We start from the raw sequence: 24,398 nt of genomic DNA on the forward strand, positions 1-24,398 counted from the left end.
TTACAAAACTACAACATTGATACATTATATAATGTATATGTATTGTATAATATATATATCCATTTAGCCACGTTTCTCGCTAAACCTCACACTTTTGGCTATTTTTTAATATAAAAGAACATGACTATATTTATTGTAAACTATTTATTTTGATTTATATATATATATATATTTAAAATTATCCCATTAAAAATTAGATTGATATATAATCCAAATTAACTCATACATAATATTTAATATATTTAATTAGATACAAATAAAATTATATAAAAAAAGTAAATCAATTAAAACTTAATATTGAGCCTATTGGATTTATGACCAATACTTTAATCGACCTAAATAACTTTTGAAATAACCCAACAGGCTAACTGTTTTGAAAGTTTGAGCATCGGAAAATTGTATTAGGTCCAGATGGAAAATTCAGAAATTGTGGGAAGCCATGGATTGTCACTTTGCAGCAAGAGCCAAGAAGAGAGATGGCGGCCGCCCTGGGGCTTTTATCACATTTCAGAGCATGTATTTACCTACCTACATGTATAGAATAATGAAGGTTCCTTATTACACTATTATGCAATCAATCTTGAAATCATCTTATTGTGCCAACCAAAATGCATACTTTTGCTTCTAATGCTACATTCACTGGCCATAAAAGAAGTGCTGTAGTAGATGAACATGAAAAGGCATCAACTTTTTTTAATTTTATTATGTAGCATTGGATGCTCTATGTATTGGCCGGTGCAACTAATGACTCCATATCTGCACATTCCTGAATAGAATAATCAAAAAGGATTAGTTAATTAAGCTTTTTGATAATCAAAAAATATAGCTTATTAATTTATTAGAAGATAATGGAACTAGCCTAATACTAGCTTTCTCTAGTCTGCATTTTCTTGTCGTTATTTCATATATTTGGCTTTTGAAGCATTGTGTAATTGTGTATCCTTCCTCACTCAGAGAAATTGGTCAACTTGATCTGATGGGTTCTGAAGGACCACAAACATCCTCCTCTTTTGTTTCTCCAAGCATTTATCATGTGTTCTTGAGTTTTAGAGGCGAAGACACCCGCAAGACTTTTACTGACACTCTTTATGCAGCTTTGGTAGGTGCAGGGTGGCGTACGTTTAAGGATGACAATGAGATTGAGAGAGGGGAAAATATTAAGACGGAATTGGAGAATGCAATTATAAATTCGAGGAGTTCAATAATTATCCTCTCGAAGAACTATGCTACTTCGACGTGGTGCCTTGATGAACTTGTCAAAATCCTTGAACATAAGAGGACAAAAGGGCATGCAATTCTTCCTGTCTTCTATCATGTCGATCCTTCTGAAGTTAGAGATCAGAAAAAGAGTTTTGCAGAAGCATTTACGAGATATGAGAGGCAAATTGAAGCTGAAAGTCATGAAGGAAAGAGGGATTGGATGGATAAGGTCCAAAAATGGAGAGCAGCTCTTGGAGAGGTGGCAGATTTGGGTGGTGTTCTAGTGAACAATCAAGAGGATAGGTACCAGTAGATTCTTCATACTGCATAGTAATCAAGAATAGATTAAGATTCTGTTTCCAAATAACCTTTTTGAACTTGTTTCATCTTGCATATTGCTATTTGAGATGCATTTCTTGAGGAATGTTATAAAATCATTGAAGGTGAAATTAAAGCTATTTAGGGGGAAAAGGGTGTGTGTGGGGGGGGGGGGGGGGGAGAGAACTACGGGTTCTATCTCAGTACATTAATATCCAGTGAATTAAAATCTGCTTGAAGTCTCAAATATTTATGGATGTGTGTGTTGACAACTTGAGCTTTAGAATCTTTCCATTTAGACATCCAAATATTGTATGATATAAACTGGTTTCATCAAAAAGGAAATGAAATTAGGGATCAAATTACTTTTATGAATAGGTTGGAATAGATAAATTTCATATATGTCTGTCTTGTCTTAAGTTAGGATGCTGGATTTCCTCTTCTTTTTTTCGCTTTCCAGTTTTATTCCAATTACTTTGCCGGTTACACACTTGTAACTTATCTTGCTTGCATAGAAATTCCTTTATAAGTCGTTAAAGTCTGATGTGATAATTTTTTCCAATCCATTTGCTCCTTGGTAATTGATTAGGAAGGAATCAGTGTTCATTGACGAAATTCTTCAATTCATTGAGGATATATTGAACCGGACAATATCAAGTGTTGCACCTTACCTGGTTGGGATCAGTTCACGGGTCAAAAATATCATTTCATGGTTGCAAGACGGATCACATGATGATAATGTTATTGCAATTTGCGGGATGAGCGGAATTGGGAAGACAACTGTTGCCAAATATGTTTTCACTACAAACTTTAGAAGATTTGAAGGTAGTAGCTTTCTTGCAAATATCCAAGATATTTCTCAGCAACCTGATGGTTTAATTCGCTTACAGAAGCAGCTCCTTTATGATTTAACTGGGAAAAAGAGTAAAATACAAGATACTGATGAAGGGATCATCAAGATACGAGATGCTATATGTTTTAAAAGAGTTCTAGTCATATTGGATGACATTGATCAACAAGAACAAATTCATGCTATAATTGGAATGAAAAATTGGTTCTGTCCAGGAAGTAAAATAATCATAACAACTAAGAATTCATGTTTGCTGAAGGTTCATGAAATTCAAAAATTCCATAAAGTCAGGGAAATGGGTAATGCTGAATCACTGGAGCTTTTCAGTTGGCATTCCTTTGGGGAGGACCACCCAGCTGACGACTACATGGAACTATCAAAAAAGGTGGTAAAGCATTGTGGAGGGCTTCCTCTGGCACTTCAAGTCTTGGGTTCTTCTCTTCGTGGGAAAAATATCGATGTATGGAAGAGTGCACTAGACAAGTTGGAAGCGATTCCTGCGAGCCAGATAATTAAAAAATTAAAATTTGGGTATGACTCATTAAAAGATGATCATGATAAGAACTTGTTCCTTGACATTGCCTGCTTCTTTACAAGAAAGGACAAAGATTATGTTATTGCAGTGCTAGACGAATCTTATATTTATACAAGAGTTGGAATTCAGAATCTCACAGATAGATTCCTGTTGATGATTGAGGGTAACAAGTTGATAATGCATCAAATGCTTCGGGACATGGGCAGAGAAATAGTCCGTCAAGAATCATCTAAGAAGCCTGGGAGGCGCACCCGGTTGTGGCACTACAAGGATTCATTTAATGTATTGAGAGAAAACATGGTAAAAATTTCCTTTCTGGTGTATACTTCCTTTTCTTTTGGACACTGCTAAGCTCTTCTCTAATTCTTTTTTCAGGGCTCAGAGACAATTGAAGGTCTTTTCTTTGACATGAATATGGTAAAGGAAGACCAGTCCTTCATGGGAAGTTCTAGCAGTGGAAGAAAGTGTCTGTTTTCAGAATTTAAGAGTCATCCGTTCGGTTTCTCCAGGCATCCCAACAAATTTTCTTCAAAAACCTTTAATGAGCTTGAATTGGGAACGAATCTCTTTACAGTTATGAACAAGCTAAGACTGCTTCAGATAAATTATACACACCTAAGTGGTGCTTATAAAGATTTTCCCAAGAACCTGAGGTGGCTATACTGGAGAGGTTTTCCTTTGAAGTGTGTGCCAAATGATTTTCCATTGGAGAGCTTGTCTGTTCTTGACATGCGGAACAGCTGTCTGGAAAGACTGTGGGAAGGAAGAAGAGTATGACAATTGTTTTTGTGTTATTAGTTTCCTCCACTTTTAATGAAGTGTTGTAGAATATGGATAACTCATTACTTGTCCTTTTCTTGTAATCTTTCTCATTGTAGGTGCTTCCACTGGTAAAAATTCTCAACCTCAGCCACTCTCATTCTCTTTTCAGAACTCCTGATTTTTCAGGACTCCCAATGCTGGAGAAGCTTATTCTCAAAGAGTGTGTCAATCTCATTGAGGTTCATGAATCCATTGGAACCTTAGAGGCTCGGCTCATTTTCTTAAATATCAAAAACTGCAAAAGACTTCAGAAGCTACCTAGAGAGATTTGCAAGCTAAAAGTTCTTAAAACCTTCATAATATCTGGCTGCTCAAATCTTGTAGAGTTGCCAAGAGATCTGTGGAGGATGCAATCCTTGGAAGTGTTTCTTGCCAATGAAATCCCAATGAGTCAATTACCCTCTAAGAGAAAACAGAACCCAATATGGCATGCACTTATCCGGTCTTGGGTTCTGAAGCCAAGAAAAGTTCTAGAGCTTCCGTGGGTTTGTTTACCAAAATCTTTGGTTAATTTAAGTCTATCTGAGTGCAACCTATCTGAAGTTGCTTTTCCAAGGGACTTCAGTAATTTAATGTCGTTGCAGAACCTAAACCTCAGTAAAAATCCAATCAGTTGTCTTCCAGATTGCATCAGAACTCTTTCCAGGCTCAACAATCTTGAATTAGGTTCTTGTACAATGCTTAAATTTCTCATAGACCTACCTCGTGTCCACAAGTTGGGGGTGGGATATTGCACTTCCCTAGAAAAAGTAACGTATCTATCAGTAGGGTGCCGTGCAAAAGTTTACCATTTAAATGGCTGTAAAGAACTCACTGATATGGAGGGAAGCTTCAAGTTGGAAGCCATGGGAGGAATTGAGAAAACAATGAAGTCATTGGAATTAAGCATGTGGGATTCTGTCGGAAGCTTTGAAGTGAAATTGTACAACATGTCAACTCATACAGAAAGTAGAGGACTAGTAAAGGTACTTTCTCCTCTTTTATTCTCCCAACCCAGCCCACCCCCAAAGAAGGGGTTGACGGATCTACTTTCATTTGTGTGGTCAAATTTCTTCATGTAACGGCTGTATCTGTTGGCTCCTTCCTTTGTTTTTTGTCATATTTGATGAGATTCTTCATGACACAGGTGTTGTTTGAAAGCGGATTGATCAGCATATATCTTCCGGGGAGCAAGGTTCCTAATTGGTTTTGTTACAAGAGTGCTGGAGCAACTTTATCTTTCACTGTCCCTTCACCTCCTGATCTCAAGATCCAGGGCATAACTGTGTGCTCAGTGTACACAATTGACTGGAAAGTCTGGGTTCAGGGTATCCAATTTTATTTGATAATCCATAATGAGCAGAAAAATGTGAAACTGGTTTATAGCCCAACTTGCTATGGTCTTCCTGAAGGCCAAAATGAAATGTTATGGTTCAGCCATTGGAAATTTCAGAGTCAGCTGGATGCTGGTGACACCTTGAATGTCACAGTTATTACTATGGATGGTTTTAGCATCAAGGAATTTGGTATTCACTTACTGCATGGTGAGCAAGTAGACATGGTTTTGAACTCAAACAGTCAAGAAATGCAGCGAGATTATCCTTATCAGGGGATGATACCTACCAAACGTCAAGGGCTTGTAGATTTTTACTGCTATGGCCATATGGGGATTGGATTGCACTACATTTTGCCCTACATACCATGAGATCCATGGATGGGAATACATACCCTGTAAAATCCTTGGAGGAGTTGGATGTAAACTATGACGTCTTAGCCATCTCCTCAAGTATATTCTTTTCTCTTCATTAGAAATTTTATTTTTCTAGAAAGAACTATTTATGTGGAATTTGGATGACAATCAGTACTTCTATCGTCATCTTATTCGTATTTTTTTTAATGATACACATTTCTCTAATTTTGAAGAAATCTGTTCTGAAATTCTCTATTAACTGTATTATACAGATCCCAAAAGAAAGAGATAAGGGGCAGTCCGGTGCACTAAGCTCCCGCTATGCGCATGGTGCGGGGAAGGGCCCGACTACAAGGGTCTATTGTACGCAGTCTTACCTTGCATTTCTGCCAGAGGCTGTTTCCAAGGCTTGAACCAGTGGCCACTTGATCACATGAAATTACCATCTTCTAATATGACACGCATGAAGGAAAGAACAAATAATACCTTTCGCCTTTTTCTTTATCAGAAGGTAAGGGGAGAAATTCTCAAGTCACTTAATTCATAATAAAAGTATTTGCCATTTCAAAGAGAGAAAGGACACCATCTATTTTCTTTTCTTTGATCCAATATCAGAAATTCTGCTAAGGGAAGTGTATATAGCTGGAATTGAATTTGTTGGCTGTTCATGCTGCTCATTTTCAAACAAAGGGGATTGGATTTACATACTCTAGTTGAATTTCTAGTTTTTATTCAACTGTATACTACAATAAAACTACTATTAATAATACTGTTGTGTTCCTACATGGTTGGATCCGAAAGTAATACGGCTAAATACTTGATCAAATTCAATAAATACTACAAATTTGATGCTTGTGTATAGTTTTGATAACATTAATGTAACACTGCGATATATATATCTTTTACTAAAACAAACCATGAGAAATCCTCGTTTAGTACATCCAATACAAAGATCAATGAAACCAGTCCACAAGGCTAGATCATGAGATTTATTTATGATTTCTTAAATTCCAAACATAAGCACAAATAATAGCACCCATAGTTATTATTTGGCTTATACTAATCTAGTTGTTGTCCCACCAAAATTGTGATTGGAGATAATCCACAATTTTCTTGTCAACTTGGAATGCTTTTGCAAGAACATCATCATTGATTGGTGGGTCAGAGCCAAATACTGCATTTGCAATAGTGATGACTCCTGGATTTTGGCTACTAAGTCCGGCGAATGCAACGGCCTTAGTCTTTCCCACGTTAAATTGAAAGTGAATGAGTCCTATTGGAAAAACAAACACATCTCCAGGATGTAGAATCTTGGTAAAGAGTTTGTTCTTCATATTTGGACCCGGATTTGATAGGACAAATCCAACATAGAGTGTGCCCTCAAGGACCGTAAGAACCTCAGTTCCTCTAGGGTGCGTGTGTGGTGGGTTGAGACCGTATGGTGCATAGTCAATACGAACTAACGAAATGCCCAGAGTGTTGAGCCCTGGTAAGTTGTTGACGTTCACAGCTGTTACAGCAGATCCAACTTGATTTGAAGTATTTCCAGCTATGTTTAATCCCGATTTGAAGAAGTCATCAGCAGTGACAACCTTTGGATCTTTGCATACTTTTCCATTCACGAAAACTGTAAAGAAATCACAATTAGAAAGCAAAAATAACAGTAAATACTATTGTATTATAAAAAATAAAAAAAAGAAGCAAGAAGTCTGCAAAAGCGATGATTGAAATAAGTATCAAAGTTACCAGCAGCCATGGAGTCATTAACAGCAACACAAAAATCTTGTAAAGGACTAGGATCAGATGCATGGCTTATTGAAGTCACCACAGCCAATATGGCAATGGTTAATACAAAGTACTTGAGAGCCATCACTAATTAGTTAAAACTCTGTGTATATATGTTGATACAATTTAATTGATGATCTCTGTTTTATCTGTGTGAGAAATATGAATAGAGAGTTGTGCCTATTTATAGATAACAATTTTGATAAAAATGGTCTTCAAACAAAGTGTGGATTTGGCTTCTGCACTACCAAGTCTTCAATGATGAATACTAATATTTAAACAATTATGTCATGAAGTTCCGTCAACAACTATAATGACTAAATCTTACTACAGTATAATTATTTTTTTTGTGTACATACAAACACCTTATGTTTCCTCACACCTGTTTTCATCTATACTTGTGTTATTTTCTTTCTTACTTTGTCACAATACAATTCGCAGTAATAATAAGAAATTCGCTAAATAAAGGGAAGTTTGAATTGGTAAGATATTTCCCTTCCCTTAAACTTTCATCATACGTTTCCCATCTCAAAGTATGTAACTATTGGAAGTTTTACCTTTTCTAACTTTCCAAATTTGTCTTTGTTACTCTTTTTTTCTTACATCCTAATACTGACCATTTCCAATGGCCCGGGGGATTAATTATTCTCTGTAGTTGTTGAAGAAGGGTTCAGGATTTTGGTTTATTATAAACTAATCATGAAGACTTGGTAATTAAGAAGATAGCTTAATTAATTCATTGTTTATTCTGAGGACTCATTCAATAAATTTCATCTATAAATAGCCACCAATTCTCATGCAAAGTCTATCACCTTCAAGCTTACAAGAAACAAAATTAAAGCAGCATCGAGCTTTAATTAATTAGAAGATTAATTATCTAGCTAATTATGGCTTTGGCCCTGAAGTTGCTTGTGATTACCATTGCCATATTAGCTTTGACATCTTCACCTAGCACTGCCTCAGACCCAAGTCCCTTGCAGGATTTCTGTGTTGCTGTTAATGACTCTAAAGCAACTGGTAATTGAGATTAATTACTACTCAACTTCTAGCTTAGCGTTTTAAATGAATACAAAGTGCTTGTTTTTGGTTTCTAATGTTTTTTTGTTTTCATACAGTTTTCGTGAATGGAAAAGTTTGCAAGGATCCAAAACTTGTCACTGCTGATGACTTCTTCAGACCAGGCCTAAACAAGCCTGGAAATACGTCAAATCAACTTGGATCAATTGTTACTGCTGTCAACGTCAACAATTTACCTGGACTTAACACTCTAGGCATTTCCTTAGCTCGTATTGATTTTGCACGACGTGGTCTCAATCCACCTCATACACATCCTAGAGGAACTGAGGTTCTTGTTGTTCTTAAGGGAAGACTTTATGTTGGTTTCGTCCTTTCTAACCCTGGCCCAAATATGAAGAACAGGTTACTCACCAAGATTTTGAACCCTGGCGATGTCTTTGTTTTTCCTGAGGGACTAATTCATTTTCAACTTAATGTGGGAAAGACTAATGCCATTGCATTCGCTGGTCTGAGCAGCCAAAATCCAGGAGTTATCACTATTGCCAATGCAGTATTTGGCTCAGACCCGCCAATTAATGACGATGTCCTCGCTAAAGCATTCCAAGTTGACAAGAAACTGATTGATCATCTTCAAGAACAGTTTTGGTGGGATAATAACTAAGAGTATAATCCAACTACTCATGTTTGTTTCTTGAAAAATATTTACCATTTAATGATATTCTAATTATATGTTACGAAAATATAGTATATGATGTATTGACTAAAGATTGAAAATCTAGTCTTTTGGACTGATTTTCATTCACCTATAAGGGTTGATTGATGTATTGAATAAAGATTGGTTAATGGAATTAAATATAGTGTACTTCAATATTTGAAGGAAATATGATGTTTCTCTAATGATTTAGAAACTGTGGATGAATATTGTCACCCCTTTAAACTGCAAGATGCACATGACCTTTGTGAAGCAAGTTTGGATTATTAGTTCGGTTGCATAACTCAACTTATGAAGATAATCATAACAACTGTCTTCCGCAACATCAAAATCACCTACACCAAAAGCCTAGATATCGCTGGTACATGCAATGTTGAGAAAGTAAGCTTAGCATTAACCAAGGAGGACAAATCTTACATTAATCCAAACAACTTTTGTTCGTCTTCAATATGGCTTTTGTATTGATTGACACAAACATCACACTAGATCATTAACTAGTAATATAGTTACATGAACAAACAAATGTTCATTATTGTGGTTAAGGTCAAAACATATCTCCTACACTAAATGATACACAACCAATGTGTTTCACCTCAAGTATAACAAATTCATTATTGTGAGGCATTTTTCCTGGTACCAAGTGACAAGGCTTTCTTCAACAGGGATTCGCGACCCGGAAAACGACTTGGTGTTTCCGTTATACCGCTACTAGTGTTATAACTAGTGGTGTCAAATGAGCGGGAATTGGGTGGATTGAAGTGATCAGAGTTTGCTCCAGATTCATTTTTTCTCCTCTGTAACCTTACCCTTTCCCGTCTTCTCTCCCTATTGTCTTTTTCGCCTTCCTCTTCCTGACGACTATCATCTCCAGCTCTACCCTTTTTCTCTTCTGCCCTAATGGAATTATTGGGGGAATCAGAAAGCCTTGGTATTCGACCACCTTTGGAGGTCCCAAGTAACTCGAAATCAATTTTGCTCCAACCCAATTTGTCTTCATTGTCCCAACCGAATCTGGTGCTGATTTCCAGCAACTCAGAAACGGCATTCTGCGTCCCTGCAACCGATACTTCGCCATTGAGGAGATTTTGCGCGAACTCCCACTCAATTCTGTCCTTATAGATAGGGTCAGAGAGGACTTGATCTGCGAGCTGAGCCCACTCTTCGAAGTCACGAGCTCGGAGATTCTTTGTCACCCATTTGAGATATTTGGATGGGAGTGTTCCCAGCATTTTCCCTTTGTATTTTCCAAAATCTATGAGTCGGTCTCTCGCTGGAATTTTTCTGGACCCAATTGCTGAGATTGTGAAACAAGTAATACTCCTTCTCAAGGACTGTGAATGTGAAGAAGGGGGAAAAGAAGCTATCCAAAAAGGTCGAATTGTAGAAGATGAGACATTGAATGAGCAGTGAGGGACTGGACCAAGATTCATCTCTCAAGGGAAGAGGCTGCAGGCAAAACAATCCAAATTTTGAGTGGACAGGAAAAGACTGTTTTTTCTGATGTATTCAAAGGGACCAAGGGGTTATTGGGATTTGACAAGAAAATATTATAAGTGATGTTCTATGACTCCGTTTCATATTAGATGAATTGATGATTAAAAAATCATTAATATATTAAAAGACTTTATCATTTTATCCTTTATTTATATTAATGTAATATACATAGTCATATTAACTATAGGGGTAAAATAGAAAAATATTAATTAATTATATCTTGATTTAGCAAGTGGTAAAATAATATGGAAAAAATATTTTTAGTAAGATGTCCATCTAATATGGGACTGAAGGAGTACTTTCTAAGAATACAGTAATGATATTATTCAAATTTTACCGCAATTAAGGATTAGTTAGTAAAGTTACATTTTACTTCTCCATTTACTTTTACTTGTTATATTTGAACTTGGCACACTCACTAAAAAAACAATAATTGAGAGAACTATTTTACCACACTACCCTTATTATTAATTGATGTTTAATATTAGATCTTGGAGAATAATTTGGGGAATAAGCAATTAATGCTAAAGGTAAGACATGGGGAAAAAATGTTTTTTCTTGATATGTTAAAGTGACAAGAAAAAATGAAAAATCTATTTTTGAAATAGGAAACAAGTAAAAGTGAAAGGAGGGAGTACTCCCTCCGTCCCATATTAGATGAATATTTTCAACTTTATACGGTGATTAAAAAATCATTAATACATTGTAAGACTTTATCATTTTGCCCTTTATTTATATCAATGTAATATACATAGAGTATAGAAATAGTTGGTAATTGTTTATATTCAAAAGACCATATTAATTGTAGGGGTAAAATTGAAAAAAATTAATTAATTATATCTTGATTTAGTAAGTGATCAAATAATATGAGATAAACATTTTTAGTAAGATGCCCATCTAATATGGGACAGAGGGAATACTTTCTAAGAATGAGTAGTTTTCTTGAGGATTGTGTCTAAGTTAAAAACATAACTTATTTTGGAATGGACAAATACTTCCTCCGTCCAAATTTATGTGACATTATTTGCCTTACGCTAAATTTAAGAAAAATAAGAAAGAAATATTTGTGATTTAAAACAACACTCCTTGGACCATTTGTGTGGAACCAAGTGACCAAGGAAAACAACCAATGTGTTTATAATCATTCACCTCCAAGTATAACAAATTGTTGTAGCTCTGTCGATGTGTTAACACTGCTGCAGCATTGTTTCATTTCCTTCACCAAGATCTTTGCAAAATCTCCTCGAGCTCTGCTACTGCAGCCTCCTTGTCTTCATCCTCGTCATAATCGAAGATGCTATCATCATCATCCTCTTCTTCTGCCCCTGCTCCATCATTAGACCATAAATTGTACATGATCATCCAATAGTACATAAAGGAGTACCTGTCATGATAAAGTTTTTGATATGCAAGATATATATAAAGCACAGACCTGAACCTGCAGTCTGCACATCATAATCCTCAAACAATTTCTCGTTCAAGATAGACTTCACAACGCTATGTGCCTTGTGACGAAGCACATGGTATTCAGGGTGAGAAAGGTAGTAATGATTAACCGCCAACTGATATAAAGGCATAAAGCCTTCCATGACACTTTCTTCAGATTCATAATCACTAATTGGAGTATGTCGCGTTGCAAGCTCTCTTGCTTCACTAGTAGATGCTGAGGCCTGGTCTAATGCTGGCTTGTTATATGCAAGTGTAACTCCAAACTCTTTCATCTTAAAAGTTTTACTCCAACAAGGCAATGATACATTAATCTGATCACCAGTTTGTAAATACTTGCCAAATTTCCAGTGGCATAAAAATGTCAACCTGTCGTTCTCTCCTGGAATGCCAATGAATGATGGGGCATAAATCCACTTAAGACCCTGTGTAATGTTTTGGACTTTGATGTCAATTGTATGAAAGTCCCCAAAATAACGAAATATACGTGGACTAGAACGTGCATAGACGATGCAAATAAGCAGTCCTGTTATCTTGATATTAGGAAGTGAATCCACATACAATGTCAACAATCTCTGTTCACTTTTGTTGCTGAACCAGCTTGGAACCTCATTTCCTGGAAAATAAGTACTGAAGATGCCAAATTCATAGAGTCCCTGATGCCAAAAAGGAAGAAAAAAAGGGTACTTTACATTGGATTTGCTCAACAGGTTTGAGGAGAAAGTTTACAGTAAGAAACAAACTTACCTGCTGTACCGGATATATCCTTTTTGATTTGGTGAACCTATTAAATATTTCCATCACTGTATCTAATGTGTTATCTAGGTTGAGAAGAAGGCGTAGAGTATTCAATATTTCCACTTCAAAATTATCAATGGGATTTAGCTTGAAAATTCCTGAAATCTCACTTAAGCTCTCACTTTCCATGACATCTAAAAAGAGAGTTGTCATTAGGTTTGGTAGATTTGTGACTGTTTCCAGTGATGAGCACCTACTTGCCTTCAGCTTAACGAGGCTTGGAGGAAGCTCTGGCAGAGATAGGAGGCTTGGACATCCATCTAACCAAAGGTCTTGGAGCTTACCAAGATTTTTAATACTCTGAGGCAGGTTATAAATCAAGTTTTCACTTAGATTCAAGAAGCATAATGAGGGAAGGTTGCTGAGGCCAAAGGATAGAGCATCCTCTGTTAAGTTGCAATTAGAAAGACTTAAGCTGACGAGTGAACTTGATAAAGAAGAGAGCGAAAACTGGTTAGAGCCTGGGGATCTACTAAACTTTGATGACAAAGTTTGCCAGAGGGCACTCCATGAATTCATGTTACCATCCACCGAGGCTAGCTGACCAAAATTCATTCCATCAGCCTGCAGGGTTGTCAAAGCTCCTAACTTCCCTAGCTCTATTGCTGACGTAACTAGTCTAGAACAGCCAGAGATAATAAGTTTTTCTAAGGATTTGAGCTTAAAAAAGCTTCCAGGGAGCTTCCTTAGATTCTTGCAGTCTCTCAAGTTCAGATAGACAAGTCCGTCAAGGCATCCAATTGATTCATGAATCTTGACCAATTTAATGCAGTCTTTCAGGATCAAAGTTTTCAGATGGGGAAGTCCAGAAAAATCAGGAGTTCTTCTTAGATAATGGGAATGACTAAAGTTGAGGATCTTTAATGATCTGAGAATCTGCAACATGGAGTAAGAGGTAAAGTTAAGTCTGATTCAAAAGTCATTTCCCTGCAGTAGATGGAAAGGAAACACATTTATAACATACCTTAATTCCCTCCCAGGCTTTTTCCAAATAACTTTTTTTCATTTCAAGGGCAATCAGGCTCTCCAGAGGGAGATCCTCAGGGATGATCTTCATATGAAATCCAGACCAACACAGTAATCTTAGACTTTTCGGTAAGGAACTATAAAATCCAGTTAATCTTACATAACTAAGCTGGAGAATCCTCAGCCTCTGCATTCTGGAAAATGCATCAGCTTCAAATTCTGTACTGTTTGAATCTTCTGTGTTGGCATCATCAAAATGCTCCAAATGCATACGGCGTTTTTTTGGATAGCCATGACCTACCAGATCATCAACTCCACTGAAGATATACGATCTGAGAGATTTGACTGCTTTGGATAATTTGTTGGACATTCCCTTGTCAAGAACTAGGCCTTCAATATTTTCAGTTCCCTGATAAAAGAACAACAATTGCTTATTCATTATAGACGATCATAATGCATACACAATACTAAAGAGTAAGATTCTTACAGTTTTTGCACTCAATATATTGAAGGAATCTCTGTATCGCCAAACTCTGCTTCTTTTCCAAGGCTCCCAAGGGGATTCTAGGCAGATAATTTCTCTTCCCATATCTTGAATCAATGAATGCACTTTCAGCTTATCCTCGTCCATTTCGATCAGACATCTATCTGAAAGAATCTGAATTCCTACTACTGAGAAAAAACCACATCCATCGAGTATAGTAACTGCATAGTCTTTATCTTTTCCGACAAAGAAACTGACAATATCGAGGAATATATTCTGTACATCATCATCTGGCAGCAAATCGTAGCTGATTCTGAGTTTTTCCAAGATCTTCTCGTCAGGGATTGCCTTTAATTTCCTCAATGCACTCTCCCACACCTCTATACTTCTGTCACAAAGAGAAGAACCTAAAATTTTGAGAGCCAAAGGAGTCCCTCTACAATGAAGTATCACCTTTTCTGAAAGGTCCTCATGATCTTCCGAAGGTTTTTCTTTTCCAAAAGCATGCCAGCTGAAGAGTCTAATCGATTCTTGAGCATTCAATGGTATGACCTTATACATCTTACAACTGCAGACCTCACGAGCATTAAACAGGTGCTGATTTCTGGTTGTTATGATAATTTTACTACCTGGATAAAACCATTCTCGCATCCCAAGAACCGCATTTAGCTGATCTTGATCATCCACATCATCGAGAACAAGAAGAATTCTTCTGCAATGGACGGCCTCTTGAATCTTGATGACTCCTTCATCAACATTGTATATCTTTTCAACCTTCTTCTTTAGAACATTTGAAAGAAGTTGTCTTTGTAGACTTACTAGACCATCATGTCTTTCTGAAGTTTTGTTCACATCAGCAAGAAAGCTGCAGCCATCAAATTTGTCAACGTTAAGATTATAAGCAGTCTTGGCAAGGGTAGATTTACCTATCCCCCCCATACCATATATAGCCATAATATCAACACTAGTTGATCCATCCTGCAACCAGAGATTTATGTCTTTAACTCGAGAATCTATTCCAACGGGGTGGAGAGCTACACTCAAAACTGGGCGATCTAGTTTTCCTGCAACCACCTTTACAATCTCTTGAATAAACCTAGACTCATACCTGAAAATTACAGTGAGTTCCATTTTCAGTCACATGAAAGATCATCTTAACAAATGGAATGAAACAATTTGAAATCCGATATACAAAATTACCTATATAAACATAAAAAGCTTACCCATCAGATTGATTCTGTAAGACCATTCCTCCCAAATCAGCAACTTGTGTTAGAGCAGTCTTCCATTCCTTCACCTTCTGCAACCATTCTAGTCTCCTTCCTTCAGTCCCGGATTTATATCTCTCTTCATACATTAAAAAATCTTGTTCAAAACACCCCTTTTGTTTCCTGACTTCTGATGGATCCACATCATAAAACACAGGTAGAACGAAACGTCCAAAACCTCTCTTACTCTCAAGTATAAACACAAGTTCATCAAGACACCTCTCTGAAGAGGTATAGTCTTTTGACAAGACAACAATGAGAATTCTTGATTCTTGAATTGTTTTCTGCAATTCTTTGCACCCTTTTTCATCTATCTCAAGTTCATCAACACTGAATGCGCAAATACCGGCATTTGATAAAGCTGAATGAAGATGATTTCCAAAGGACTTGCCTATTTTTGTTGCCAAACTCAGAAATGCATGATAAGCAAACTGAGACATTTTTTGTTGTTGTTGTTTTGATCAATCACTGATAAAAGATTGTTCTTTGACAAGCAATTCTTTAGAAGCCTTGAAGAGATAAATAGGTGTTTTTGCATCTGCAAGCAGTCTAAGAAGGTAAATGCATTGTTTCTACATGTCAACAGTCAACAGGAAATACATATATTTTAAAATTTACATAACCTATGATCTACATATCATTAACTAACCTAGAAAATGACAACAAATTGTCAATACATATTAAGCAGTTTATCTCTTATTAATTGCAACTAGATTTGAAAAACCAAGGTAAGAAAATGCATCCCAAATTATTTGTCACGTTTTGCTTTTTGAAAGTCAAACTACATGAATTTTGAACAATAATTACGATGTATTTTTTCACCATATTGATATGAGAAGAATTGCAACTTATAATATTTTTTAAATATTTTTCGGATATCTAAATTTTAATTTTAAAATATTAAATTAATTCAGTCACTTTAACTCTAAATATTAGTCAAATTGATTCTCAAAAAACAAAGTATTACAAGTACTTGGAACAGAGGAAGTAATTTAGTACTTCTCAATAATAGGACAGAGGTTCCTACCACCTGTGTGCAAGATTTTAATGTCAATCCTATGAAAAACAATTGGTTAAATATAAAAAAAAATGAAAATAAAATTATGACTACTTTTCAACTGATATATGAACCATTTTCTAGAATACTTACTTTCTTCTTTCCATGATTAAGACCTTAGAGGACAAACATGTATCCTCTATTTAAGCTAATTTTGTTCCAACACAACATATTTGTCTTTTTAAGGCAAATTAGGGGTTCAGTAATATTGTTGAAAATCAATTATTGTTATAACTTGGATGATTTATAGTAACATAAATATTAGTAACATCATGTTTCAGATTATAAATTTAAAAAATCTTCAATTATTTTTGAAATTCATACACAGTCAAACACATGACTACTATTACTTTGAGTGCAAGATTTTGCTTTTGACTTTGGCTTTTTACATTCTGCCCAAAAGCCATTTAGATTTGGATTTTAGCTTCAAAATTCAAATAAGCACTCTATTCTCTGTCTTGCTATTTATCCTTAATGGACCGGCACCCATTAGTCCTTTGACAATTATTTTTCCACCTTGTTTTCATTTTTCTGGCTTTTCTTGGAGAAACTCTAGTGTCACAAATTTCAATGTTGTTAGTATTTTTATGATCTTCACATTATTTAGTATCGTGTCTAATACTAAATTCAATGCAACCCATCAAGACAGATTCCAAATTTTGGGCAGAACTAAGATTTCGTTGAGAGGTTTATTAGTCAAAAAATCACATTGTATATATGGTTAATTTTTTTTTAAAAGTATATCGTATACATAACAGATAGTGAATCTCATTTACTTGTTTATATTTTGAATCTCCTTAGTAAAAATTTCGACTCCGCCTGAATGTTTTTGGTAAATATTTTTGAATTTTAGACTTCACAGTCTAAAGAACAATTATTATTGAATCTGATTCTGATAATTGTATTTCCTTCCTTTTCAATATTGGCATATTATTATTCCGACTCCATGTGAAGAAGCAAATTCTTGATATCCCATTGTGCGGTGCTACTCGTTTGAAATGACTTACTCGTTTGAAATGACTTTTTAAAATCATTGTGTCTAAATTAGCTTGCACGTATATGCACTAATTCCTTGAAATACCAAAAATGTCTTTCATGAGCACAAATATCGAATAATTTGTTCACAAATACTATGATTCTAAAACTATTTCATTAACCAGTGGTCATACCCTTGATTACAAGTGGATATCCTCCTTAAGCATTAAGTTTTAGCCATCATTATTTTCCACTAAAAGGTAAAGATCGAGCTTTTATTGCTACTATGATTGATGCAGAGTAAATAACCAAAAAAACATTATATATTCACTATGAATTAACTCATGTAAAAGTTGGATATGGTATCCTTGAGAGTAAATTAAAGGATACTGTTTTCTAGATAGTAGTATCACCAGTAATTGAATTCAATTACATATGTACCCCAAAATTAGGATATTTCCTTTTGAGCCCTGCAGTTGTAATTAGAAATATGAAAGAGACATTTTGGAGAGACTAAAAAGGAATGGTACTGTTTGCTAAAACAAACTATGCAGCTAGCAAGAAATGACTTTATGACTGTACAATGAGTTAATGAAGCATACTTTGCACCATTGCCCACCCGAAGCAAATAAAAAGAACAGGACTGAATGTATCTCTTATAACTTACAAATTTGTGCAACTAAGACGGTATGTCCAGCATAAAAAATGCTCACATATTATCAGATAATGATCCTTATTGAAGCCCCGACTCTCACAACACTCATGTATATCTTCTAACTCCACATGATTAAGCGGTACAATGTGGTTTTTCCCGAAAGAAAGATGGCATCTTCATGGGAAGAATCTTTTGAGGCCACCAGATATTGGGAACGTAGAAAGAAGTCCTACAAAGCGCCTTTTCAACGAATTACCTAGGTATGGCAGAACAGCTATTTCAGGAAAATCTTGATAATATGGTCTTTTTGCACCATTAGGACCAAGTGCTGCGACAAGACCATCTTCTGGCAGATGGGTGCCTGGGAGGTCTACTCCATCTGCATTAGTTTCCTGTTGCAGAAAGATTGTGTGAGACACAAGAACACTTTCAGAATCTACCAAGACAAGCTTAACATGAATAGAAAAGTCAAGATTCTTACATTGTTCTCTATCAAGTAATTTGACAGACCCCATTGGTTCAACAATTTACACAATCTCTCGGGATCATCTGGTGATTCTCGGCGAATAATTTCTTTCCCCATGTTCTGAATAAGTGGAGGCATCATCACCTTATTTTCGTCATCAATGCTGATGAGGGATCTGTCAATGAGGTTCTGAATGCCAACTGTTGGGTGCAAATCGCAGTTCTCTAAAGTTTTGGTAACATAATATTTGTCCTTCCCAACAAAAGACGAAGCAATAAGGAGGAACAACCTCTGGTCATGATAATCTAGAGACTTGTAGCTTATCTCAAGATTCTTTTGAACTCTGCTATGAGGGATTGCTTCCAATTTCTGCAATTTACTTCTCCATATTTCCATATCTCTCCCAGAAAGAAATGAACCCAAATCATAAAGAGCTAACGGAAGCCCACCGCAATGCTGTATTGCTTCTGTTGAAAGCACCTTGAACTCTTCTAATGGATGGTCTTGTGCAAAAGCATACCAACTGAAGAGCTTTAGAGACTCATCATCCCCAAGTTCCTTAATCTTGAATAGCATGTGCCTCTCATGGGCCTTCAACAATTTCTCACACCTTGTCGTTATAAGAATTTTACTCCCTGGATAAAACCAATCCCTTGTCCCAATAAGTGAATCTAAGACATCCAGATGATCCACATCATCAAATACAATTAAAACCTTTTTATTGCCAATAGCATCTTTCATTTTGACAATTCCTTCATCGGCATTGTATATTTTTTCCTTTCTGCCTTTCAAAATACTTTCAAAAATTTGTTTTTGCAAATAAACCTGACCATTTGGATATTTCTCTGAGATTTCTCTGACATCTGCAAGAAAGCAACTGCCATCAAACCTGTCATAGTTAGAGTTGTAAGCTACTTTAGCAACAGCAGTCTTTCCTACGCCACCAAGCCCACAGATCACACCAATAACAACTTCACTGGATTCATCCTGTAACCACGAGTTAATGTCCTTCACTCGAGACTCTAATCCAACTGTGTATGAAGGTAAACTAAGTACAGTGCGATTCAATCTTTTGAGTATCTCCTTGGTGATCTTTTGGATGAATTTTGCCTCGTGCCTGAGATGCAGTACAAATGTTAGAGACAAAACAAGATGAAAATTCAGTAAAGCGCTGCAACTTGCCAAGTATTGGAGAACAAATAAAAAGAGTCCACTGATATAGTAATACTTCACATTTAGAGCAAGCATAACACACCGGGATGATCAATCATATTAAGCATCAATAAACGAAATAACCTGGTTAGGTGCCTAGGCACTACTAAGAACAAACATGAAAGTATACCTTTAAAGCAATTTCTTAATGCTAAATCAATAAACTTTTACATTTCCCAGAAAAGTAACAAAGATGAAATATATGCGGCATACTGGTAGTACAGGTGAAAGAATGAGTGATATTTACTTTTACTTGTGTGCTGTGAAGACTTTGACAATATTGTGAAGCAACAAAGAGGGAAATGGACACCAAAATAAAGAGAGTAGTACAATAAATAGAGAACCATGAAATATTACAGTAAACCATTTCGGGTTAGGAAAATATCAAGACAAGGACACATTTACGAACTGCTGATTGGAAAAGCTAAAAGCACATACAAGTCAAGAGCATTCACAAACATGAAGGAAGGGCAGCCCGGTGCACTTAAGCTCCCGCTATGCGCAGGGTCCGAAGAAGGGCCCGACCACAAGGGTCTATTGTACGCAGCCTTACAAACATGAAGGAAGATTACATCGAAAGAAAGAAATTATTGCTCCCATCTATCTTAATCAGAATAATTTGAGAGCAAGGTTTAAATCCAAGAGTCCCCAATTGACCAAGTTTTTTACTTCAACTAGTCAGAGAGAGGTCATACTAAGTTCTGGCATATGATAAGCAGGAGAAGGAAGGGAAGAGGGGAAAGGTAAAGGAAAACAGCAGACACATCCATGCACACCAAGAGTTCAATTAGTGTACCACCATACCCCAATGTAGAAGGCAGCACACATCTATGGAAAAGAGGACACAAAATCTAATTTGAAGAGTTGACAGAAATATTGAGCATTAGAATGTGTTTCATGTCATTGCTACCTAAGTATATAGGTGATTGTAATGGATAAAAGTACAAGTCATTATGTTGTCTATGAGGAATCCTTTCAAAATCAGCATAGTTCTAATAGGGAAAAGATCCTCTATTTTCAGTGGTTTGAGTTTTTGAGGTTGTAAATTATTGAAAAAGGATCAGTCATGAGACTTATCTAAGGGGATCCACACGAGACACATTTCATAGCAACAAAAGAAGCCCAAAGACCACCCTCTTTTGTCTCTAGAGTGGATGATTGTAACGACCTGTTCCCGTCGTTATGGATAAGCCAATGAGGAAGGAATTTGGGCTAGAAAACTTCTAAGTAGTAACTTGAAAATTTCGAGTATAGGCCAGACTTAGACGAAATCTGAGTCAGGTGAGATGTGGGGTAATCCGGTAATGGATGGGTAATCCAGAAAACGGCTTTACGGAATCGAATTCGGGCGAGTAGAACTCCCGTAATTGATCTTGACGTGAAGGGTTGATTTTAGAATGTCGTGGTTTGAGGGTGTGTTGCGAAATGGGGATGGGACGCGAGTTGCGAGTTTCTGTCTCCGTACAACCCACCACAGCGAGATTATTCCCGCTATGGTGGGATGGGTGTCTCCATGGCGGGGCAGTCGCGAGTTTTAAGTCAAAAAAGTCCCAAAACAGTTTCTATTTCTGCTACTTCGTTTTTGAGAAACCAGAACAGACCTAGGGCTTGTTCTTGTCAGTTTTCCACCTCCTTCTTCGTCAAAGGTAAGTTAATCATTCCTCTAACTTGTAATTCGATTCCTAGACCTTAGAATCTATAGGAATTCTCTTAGAAGAAGGTTTTGGCCTGAAATTAATGGTGAAAAAAGTCCTAACTGGGGGAGATGTTCATAAAAGTGGCCAAGGGTTAGGATTTTGATATAATCCAGGGTATCTAGTCCATTGTTCATTGATTCTTTGTATTTCTTTCTTGTTTTTAGACCAAGAACGAGCCAAGACTTTGAAAAAGGGAAAGCTCCAATTCTTTAGAGTTCTCAAGGCTTGTTTCGAGGTAGGTGATGGTTTATTTTTCCATATGTGTTATGTATGCCTGTAAACTGCATCGATAGTATTGCATGCATATATGTGAATAGGAAAAGATGTAATGAACCTAATGAAATGACTATTCATGATCAATTGCATGCAATGAACCTGTTACTTGATTGTGCAAGTGTGTGAACTACTCATTGTGGATTGTGATTGTACACATTGGATCAGATGTCACGCCGACACATACTAATTATTGGATCGGTTGTCCTGCCGACACATATTAACAGTTTGGGTATGGGTTTCATGAGAGGACCATTGTTGATTGTTATATTTGAGATTAACAATGTGAAATTGTATATTGTTTATGAAATGATAATTGATAATGTATTCTGTATATGCTTGTCTTTACTATATTGTGGTTATTTGTGTATATTGCACTTATTAGACCGGTCGTGTGATTCTACTAGTACACTTTTGTTGTGTGTACTGATACTACACTTGCTCTTTTTTTGTTAAGTACATGACATCTTCAGGCGGCTACTGACAGACCTCATTCAGGAGATCAGTGAATGCAGAATTCAAGAGTGAGCCAGCTCTTTCAAGCTACCGTGGATTCTTCTCAGTCTTAGTCCTTTTTCTTTTGGACTGAGAGTATTCCCAGGCCTATTTTATGTTATTGTGTCGGGGTTGCATCCCCTTACTCTTAGACTTATTACTTAGTAGTTTTGGTACAATGACATTCAGGTTCTAGGGGTTAACTTCCGCATTGTTTGTTTTGTTTGATTAATTTTCCTGAGTTTATGGGAACTCAGCTTAAAACTATTATAAAAATTATGTTTCCACATTTTTAAATGCCTATTTTTGTGTTAGGATATTAGCTTGGAGTATAGTATTGGTTCTCCCACCGGAGGGTTAGTGTGGGTGTCACTCATGGCCCGGTTTGGGTCGTGACAATGACCAGTAATACATTCAGAGAAAAGGAATATATATATATATGAAAGCTAGGAATCGCTACCTTTTAGGGAAACCCCACGAGGTTCAGTCTTGATTTATGCATAGCATTTGCCATTTGGAATACTCACACATGAGTTTGCACACTTGACTAGAATCTAACCTGAAGTAGCATTTTATCATCTTAAGCTTTGAACTTTGTGTCTTTCAAATTAGATTTACGCCAACTCTGTTACACCGTTTTGCTCAAACTTTCTTAGAGCTCAACGCACTATCTAAGGTCTTTGACAAATTAAATCTCTTTCACTTTTGGTCTTCTCACATTTAACTTTTGCATGTTCATGGTGGAAGTTTCCTCAATCCTCCATATAAAATTTTGCCCACTTAGCATTTCCAGAGTATCTTTACCTGAAGTAACCTTTACAATGGATAAGTTGCAGGGCACATTAGTCACTTGGACATATATGATACTCAAATGCATAGATACTATAAATTAAGATCATGCTCTTCACTAGCTATTCTCAGAAAACAATGTTTACAACTTGTTTACTCATGAATTATCAAACTGGCACTATGTCATTGCAATTATCACAAGCCAAAATACAGGACAACTAGCACTTAGTGAATGGCAAACAAATTATGATGAATAGGCTTTTGCTTGTTTGAGGAGAATCATGTGTTGGCTAAGTTGGAATACAGTTGATTCTCAAAAGAGAAACTTCCAGATTTAAATATATGAAATCAATCAGTTGACTACTTACTCCTGAACAAAACATAGTTCTAGGTTATTATCTATGGTACTTCACTAACATAATCAGCCAAGTTCCCCTTCAAGTAACGATTAAAGCAATTATTAAGCCACAACTATTTCTTTCACCAGAAACAATTAGAACTAACATAGATCTCATGACTAGTTAATGAAGGGGGTATAACTGCAAATACCGAAGAAGAAAAAAACTACCAAGGGTTTGGATAATTTACGAAACTCACCCGTCTACTTCTTTGGCTAAGCACATTCCTTCCAATTCAGCAACTTCTTTCAGAGCTACTCTCCACTTGTCCATCTTCTCCATCCATTCCTTTCTCTTTTCTCCAGTCTCAGCATTTCCCCTCTTTTCATGATTCACAAAAGCTTCAGCAAAACTCCCAGTTTGGTTCTGGACATCCTCAGGGCTGACAGTGTAAAACACAGGCAAAACAGTATGACCCTCTTTCTTTCTTCGATCAAGAATGTTGACAAGCTCATCAAGACACCATCTTGAAGAAGCGTAGTCTATGGAGAAGACAATTAGGGAAATCTTGGATTCCCGAATACCCTTTTGCAGTTCAGATTCTATGTTTTCTCCCCTGCGGATTTCGTCATCGTCACGAAAAGTTCGAATTCCAGCGTTGATGAGAGCTGTGTAGAGATGATCAGTGAAGTTTTTCCGGGTGTCTTCGCCTCTGAAACTCAAGAAAACATGGAAAGAATAACGAGCTTGTGAGGATTGTGGGGTTGACATTGGAAATAGTTCGAGAAAATGATAGACACAACTGAGAGATCTTATGGAAACAAAGAGGATAATGATCCAATTGAGATTTTGATTTTGACAATGAAAACTAGAGGAAAATTCAGAGAGTAAAGTTTCGACAACTTTGAGGACTTAAGTCAATGGAAAGGCCCGCGTGAAGGAAGAAAGTGCCGAGTTTTTGTAGGGGTGGGGGGTGGGATTGGTACTACAATGTTTGTTTGTTTGCGTGTTGCGAATATGATCGGTAGTTTCTAACTGTGAAATTTCTTCCCACCTTCATTTTCATTAGTAAACCTC

The 24,398-nt window shown here is 36.4% G+C and overlaps 5 protein-coding genes across 5 annotated transcripts; 2 read left to right on the top strand and 3 right to left on the bottom strand.

The window, feature by feature from the left end:
* The first annotated feature begins 370 nt into the window (after positions 1–370).
* On the top strand, positions 371–6,078 carry LOC129885962 (disease resistance protein RPV1-like). The gene is made up of 7 exons (XM_055960460.1): positions 371–516; positions 1,095–1,503; positions 2,108–3,203; positions 3,279–3,674; positions 3,782–4,690; positions 4,852–5,490; positions 5,667–6,078. Exons 1-6 carry the CDS (start codon positions 477–479, stop codon positions 5,407–5,409), a joined length of 3,408 nt encoding a protein of 1,135 aa, XP_055816435.1. The 5' UTR covers positions 371–476; the 3' UTR covers positions 5,410–5,490; positions 5,667–6,078.
* A 274-nt stretch (positions 6,079–6,352) lies between these two features.
* On the bottom strand, positions 6,353–7,320 carry LOC129885969 (putative germin-like protein 2-1). The gene is made up of 2 exons (XM_055960468.1): positions 7,141–7,320; positions 6,353–7,021 (listed from the first exon to the last, which is right to left on the bottom strand). Exons 1-2 carry the CDS (start codon positions 7,262–7,264, stop codon positions 6,459–6,461), a joined length of 687 nt encoding a protein of 228 aa, XP_055816443.1. The 5' UTR covers positions 7,265–7,320; the 3' UTR covers positions 6,353–6,458.
* Positions 7,321–7,716: 396 nt separating this feature from the next.
* LOC129885963 (putative germin-like protein 2-1) lies at positions 7,717–9,191 on the top strand. Its single transcript, XM_055960461.1, has 2 exons — positions 7,717–8,196; positions 8,295–9,191. Exons 1-2 carry the CDS (start codon positions 8,067–8,069, stop codon positions 8,855–8,857), a joined length of 693 nt encoding a protein of 230 aa, XP_055816436.1. The 5' UTR covers positions 7,717–8,066; the 3' UTR covers positions 8,858–9,191.
* Positions 9,192–9,414: 223 nt separating this feature from the next.
* Positions 9,415–24,301, bottom strand: LOC129888024 (TMV resistance protein N-like). The gene is made up of 10 exons (XM_055963280.1): positions 23,581–24,301; positions 18,533–19,634; positions 18,231–18,443; positions 15,320–15,819; positions 14,100–15,204; positions 13,611–14,021; positions 12,596–13,522; positions 11,835–12,504; positions 11,552–11,727; positions 9,415–10,354 (listed from the first exon to the last, which is right to left on the bottom strand). Exons 1-9 carry the CDS (start codon positions 24,090–24,092, stop codon positions 11,621–11,623), a joined length of 5,547 nt encoding a protein of 1,848 aa, XP_055819255.1. The 5' UTR covers positions 24,093–24,301; the 3' UTR covers positions 9,415–10,354; positions 11,552–11,620.
* On the bottom strand, positions 9,520–10,338 carry LOC129888023 (uncharacterized). Its single transcript, XM_055963279.1, has one exon. It carries the CDS (start codon positions 10,336–10,338, stop codon positions 9,520–9,522), a length of 819 nt encoding a protein of 272 aa, XP_055819254.1.
* Positions 24,302–24,398: the final 97 nt, after the last annotated feature.

The sequence above is a fragment of the Solanum dulcamara genome, chromosome 4, assembly GCF_947179165.1.
Source record: "Solanum dulcamara chromosome 4, daSolDulc1.2, whole genome shotgun sequence".
Taxonomy (NCBI): domain Eukaryota; kingdom Viridiplantae; phylum Streptophyta; class Magnoliopsida; order Solanales; family Solanaceae; genus Solanum; species Solanum dulcamara.